Genomic DNA, 5,800 nt, shown 5'->3' on the forward strand with positions numbered 1-5,800 from the left:
CTTTTTTATTAAATTTGAAATTTTCAAAAACCTTAGAACGTCAATTTGTTTTTGATTTTTCTATAATTTTCTAAATTCCAAAAAACTTCCCGTTTTGGAAAATGTACGGAACTTTATTTTTTTACATTAATGTTTTTCTAAAATAATAAAAAAACCTCCCAACTTTGCAGAAAATGTTTGTGTTTTCTAGAATTATTCGAGATATTCAATAACTGTTTTTGCAATTTTTAAATATTGGACATTCTAAAAAATTTATTGTTTTAGCGAAATGATCACAAATTTAACTTCAATTTTGCATTAAAAACACATTTTCAAAAATAATTCTGAATGGTTGAAACATGTTGCCATTTAAAAAATATTTTTCCCTAATTCAAAAACTGTACGTGTTTATGTAAAAGGTTCATGTTTTCAGAATATGTTTTTGAATTTCAAAAAATATTCCAATTTCAAATTTTGTTCATGTATTTTCGGAAATATTCAGAATTTCTAAAAAAATTGGGGATTTCAAATCTGTTCACATTTAAAAAAATTGGGAACTTCAATATTATTTTTCTTGAAAATTTTAAAAAACAAAAAATGTTTGAATCTGACGCTTTATTATGTTCTTAAACATTCAAGCTCGTCATTGGTTATTAGGACGCGTTTGTTCGACTAGCTAGCAGCAATTTGTTAAGTCTTTCATTCATGCATCGCAATTAGTAATTCATTCGATTACATCGTGGTAGGCGACGCTGAACAACCCACCACTATCAAGATCTCGTGCGCCAAGCATAATGCGCGAGAAGACCGAGCTCCTAGCTTTATCGGCTACGACTGCGGACAGTATTTTCAGAGGACACATCATTTCTATTATGTTGCTTCTCGTAAAAAAAATATCTCGCATGGGCATATGTGTGAGTAACAGTTATGATATAAATGAGGCTCTTATTACCATGAGAAAAGAGTACCAAGACGGCAAAGGCGGCTCTGGCGGCAACGGCGCCATCTTGCCGGCCTTCTCCGGCTCGACAACGGCGTCATTTTGTTCATCTTTGGCTCAGTGAAAACAACAATTCATTTTTGTTAAAATCAATCACAATTTGTAAGCATCTTGTTCATTCTTAACATGTTACTCCCTCCGTTTTTAAATATAATTTTTTTTATAAATTTCACTAATGAACTATGTACGGATATATAGACATATTTTAGAGTGTAGATTCATTTATTTTGCTTTGTATATAGATTCTTAGTAAAATCTTTTTAAAGACTATATTTAGAAACGAAGAGAGTATTAGTTAAATTTATGATCATAATTTAGCACAAAATACGAAGGACCAATAAACCAGAAGTGTACGTCATTCGATTGTGAGCAGAGACACGACAATACTGAGGCACTGAGGAACATCAAATCTAAATCTGTACAATCTTGTGTCCTAGCACAGCCAGCAACGACTACACCGGTGGCAGAGGCGGCTCTGGCGGCAACGGCGACATCTTGCTGGCCTTCTGCGGCTCGACATGGCACCGGCAGACCGGGCATGTCGCGTGCGAGTGGAACCACATGTCGATGCACCCGACGTGGAACGTGTGCGCGCACACCGGCATCCGCCGCGCCTTCTCCCCGCCGGACAGAGCCTCCAAGCACACCGCGCACTGGGCCTCGCCGTCGCCGGCACCGGCACCGTACACGAACGCCGGGATAGCCGCAATGGACGCCTGCGATAGGCCGCCCCGCTCGGCGGCCGCCCTGGCCTCGTCGTGCACGAACACCCGCGGCCCGGCGAGCAAGCGGCCGGTGCAGGAGAGCACGATCAGGATCGCGCAGTAGAGCGCGAGCGCGATCCACACGTACCTGACGAACGCGGAGAGGAGGATGAGGAGCAGGAGCACCGGGTACGAAGCGAGTACCAGCGCACTGCCCTGCCCGAGGTCGAAGACAACGCCGCCGCGCGCAGGCCACGGGAGGTCCGCTGACGACGACGACGGCATAGTTGGTTGAAGGCTTCGTGCGTGCAACGCTTGCGACTTGTGTGCAAGTGCAATGCTTGTGACCAGCGACTTGTGAGCATCAATGGCGCCGTCGGCGACAGTTTTGTAGGCTGAGGATTGAGCTTCTGGAAGAGCCGGATAATGCATTTGGTTGACAGCGCACGCAGCTGCATCTAAGGCAGGGCGGATTTGAGTTGATTAATTGAGCAAGCAAGGTCGCCGCTGGCATTTGAATTTAGTCCTAGATTAGATATTGTGATCTTGGATAATATATAATGATCGAATGCCAAGTAGAGCCGGTTCTTCTTTTAGCACGGAGGCTCCATGGATAGACGACAAAATGCAGGGTATATGCCATGGTTTAGTACATGATCATGTCACTGCCCGTCTGTCATCTTCTCATATTGTATTAAGCTTAAGCTTATCGTGTTCGAGCCACCGCGTGCAGGCACCCCGGGTGAAACTAGTCCAAGATATTTCCTCCGTGGTTCGATGTGATCCACTGCGACCCAGTCGCAAAGAGGTTCACAAGGAGGAAAAGGGCAAAGGATGAAAGGATTACGATCTAAACGTGCGTGAAATTCGGTTTCTTATGAAGCAAGCCGAGAGGGACACTTACTATATGGCACGACATTTCAGTCAGTTAAAAAACAAGTAATACTTCGTCGACGACTGTGGCGGCCTGGATATTGCTGGCAAAGATCTTGAGAAGCTTTCTTTCACGTGTTTTATTATGAACGAGATCATCTCGATTGAAATTTCTTTTGCGCGAGCTTGATGCAGCAGCTGACCCCACGTTAATTCAAACACTAAAAAAGTCTGGCACCCAGCTGCAGCGCCCCTTCCAACGGGTGCCCCCAGGACAGTCAGAGATCATCTAACTAAACTTGACTCGCGTAACTTAGATGTGAGCTTCACCGAAAAAAAAAACTTAGATCTGAGCTTGTTTCACACAACAAAAACTTAATTTTTAATTTTTAAAAAGAAGGATTACCTTGCCTCTGCATCTAGACATGCCTCTTGTTATTTTATTAATTATTCATAAAGAACTTAGAAAGTAATACAATAGGTAGTCTCAAGTCACCAACTTAGCAACAAATGTCGTTACTTCTATTCACTTGATGAAGGTCGATAGTCCATGCCCAATACCAAACATACATCACACCAAAACCTAACATAAAAAACAAGAGGCCTCAACCAAGCCACATACTCGGTTTAGGTATAAATCAGTACGACGCACTCTCATGTGTCGACGTCGTCGTCTTTCACCAATCCATCTTCACAACATAAACTAATGCACCGACCTTGCAAACCAATCTTTCTTCAGAGCAGAAACTAACGCATCGACCTTGCCACGCCTCTCTGCCATCGATGTCACCATGACGCCACACATCGTCCTCCTCTTGCGCGGGTCCATCTCCGCGGATCGGATGTCGAGTCTCCACTGCGCCAAGCTATCGAGATCCACCATCATCAATGTGTAAGATGAAGCACTGCTCCACAAAAGAAGCCGTCCACTGGTCCCTCTAGCCCGTGTACACCTCCAAGAATGATATCCCTAAGGGGGAAATGACAACAGAGCATCACCGTCATCCAATTTACTCAACTAGGGTTTCCCCCAATGGTAGTGGATAGAAGTCCCGAGCTTCTCCACGGCGATGCCTTCAAGAGGGTAACGATGCAAAAGAATGCCGCCATCGTCGGATCCGCTCGATGAACCCTAATCAAGCATCATGTGCATGGGTCGTCACCGATCTAAGCTGTCGCGGAGCAAGAATGCCGCATCGGTCTGATCAGATCTATCTGGAGTCCAGAGCAATCATGGCTCCGACCCATCCACCAGGCCCTCCATGCCACCGAGGCCGATCTGAGGTCAGATGACCCGTCGCCACCACCGAACGCAGCTAGCGCCGCAAGGCCGGTCGCCGTTCTTGCAACCATCGTTGTCTGAGGCATAGTCGGACGACACGCCGCCGCCGTTCAAGACCACAATGCCCGCAGCACCGCTAAGGCCAGATCGGCCATGAATCCTCACGCTGCGGGGCTCCGCACCATTCCCATGGCTTAAGAGAGAGGAAGGACCCCACCACCACTGTCGGGCCCCGTGCTATAGGCCGATGGAGCCCTTTGATGGCGACGGGGAGAATGAGGGGAGGAAGGAGAGCACCGACGGCTAGGGTTTCGACCCTGCCCGAGACGCCTGAGCGGGGTCGACATTAGGGGCTTCGTGTGAACCTAGATCGCACGACCTTGCTATGTGCTTTCCACGTATAGGATTAGGACGACGGAAAATAATTAATGAGGGTTGTTTGTATAGATGTAAAAAATGAAAGAAATTTTCACTTTCCGGCCTCTACACGAACGAGGAATGCATGCAGCCATTTTAGTATGAGTATCAAGATAAACATGGCCCTCAAAAGTTTTAAAAATGGGTATCAAGATAGTTTTTGATAAGTAATTCCACCACACATCAAGCTTGATCCTCAATAAATATGAGAAAACCCATGTGCATCACCTATCAATTTTATGAATTAAATTTGGGTCGTTAGGCTACACAACCGCATGCCCAACCACTAAGCCAAGGCTCACTTTGCCACAAAGTTTGTCCATATGTAATTAACCCAAAGTTATATACTTTAAATCAGAATATATTTGTCAGAATTGGATGCTAGGTAGTACATTTTTTTAAATGCATGATTTTGTTTCTAAATATATGAACACTTATAAGATTACTACGTCCGTCTGGGTTAAAGAGGGCATCTAAGTTATGACAAGGAGGTGGGAGGGAGGGTGGACCAGTTCGCGGACATGGATGCTCGAGCCGGCCATCCAACAATGTGTGCATACATTTTAAGCCGGTTTTAACTTAGCGGACAAAATTCATGCAAACCGGCTAATATTCATCAAAGTTTGGAAAGAAAATATCAAAAATCATCCATACATAATATGCAAGTACAACAATGTCTCAAATTCGATGTCGAACAAGTTTTTAAACTGGTCATGTCGTCTCACTCATACTTTCCTTCAGCTTCATCCAAAAATGTGTATGTAAATGAACATCCTTGTGTCATGTGGTACACCATGGTAACGTGTACGGGCTACACAACGTCAATAGAAACATTGAGTGAATAAATGATTTGACCAACAAGTTGAGCGAAAAGAGATAAAACTTATGATCTCCTCTGTTGGGTGTAATGGCCACCTTGCCTCCAGGTGAGCAACTAGGTGACTAAAATTGGTGACGGTGGTTTGATGGCGTACCATCAATATGATAACGACCTCACATTAAGATAATGAATAATGGGCATGTCATAGGGTGCAATGTGCTTTCATTTGTGAAACGATCCATGCACTTGCTCCCAGAAGCCCCCATACTCCTGCCTATGGAATATGCAGATACAGCCAACCACGCATCATCCTCCATCGTCAAGTACCCCTCGGTCCTTCTTACTCTGAAAAAATGCCATGGCGTCCAAAAATAAGCTCAATGACACTTGATCGAACACCTCCCGGCTGTGGTAGCCGCCATGAAGGTCATCGACATGTTGGTGAAGTGTACTTAGGTACAAATGACTCCAGGGTGGACAACATCGTCCAAAAAGGCGGACGGGGCGCGTCGATGCTGGTTACGAACGTTCGATAATGCATGTGTGGTGCCAGCACAAGTACAATGGCAGAGGTGGTCCTGGCGTGTCAGAGTCCAACGTGGTTGTTGTCCATTCTGCTGTCCCCCCCCCCACCACACACACATACTTTGTGTCCACTTGCGGGATAAAGTGCGTCTCGGCCGCCAAGCAAATCGATACATGCCCATGTTGAATGACTTAGGCGG

General features: G+C 45.2%; 1 protein-coding gene across 1 annotated transcript; it reads right to left on the reverse strand.

The window, feature by feature from the left end:
• Nucleotides 1-1,260: 1,260 nt before the first annotated feature.
• On the reverse strand, nt 1,261-2,058 carry LOC123413043 (RING-H2 finger protein ATL39-like). Its single transcript, XM_045105988.1, has one exon. It carries the CDS (start codon nt 1,966-1,968, stop codon nt 1,432-1,434), a length of 537 nt encoding a protein of 178 aa, XP_044961923.1. The 5' UTR covers nt 1,969-2,058; the 3' UTR covers nt 1,261-1,431.
• Nucleotides 2,059-5,800: the final 3,742 nt, after the last annotated feature.

Source organism: Hordeum vulgare, chromosome 7H, assembly GCF_904849725.1.
Source record: "Hordeum vulgare subsp. vulgare chromosome 7H, MorexV3_pseudomolecules_assembly, whole genome shotgun sequence".
Classification (NCBI taxonomy): Eukaryota; Viridiplantae; Streptophyta; class Magnoliopsida; order Poales; family Poaceae; genus Hordeum; species Hordeum vulgare.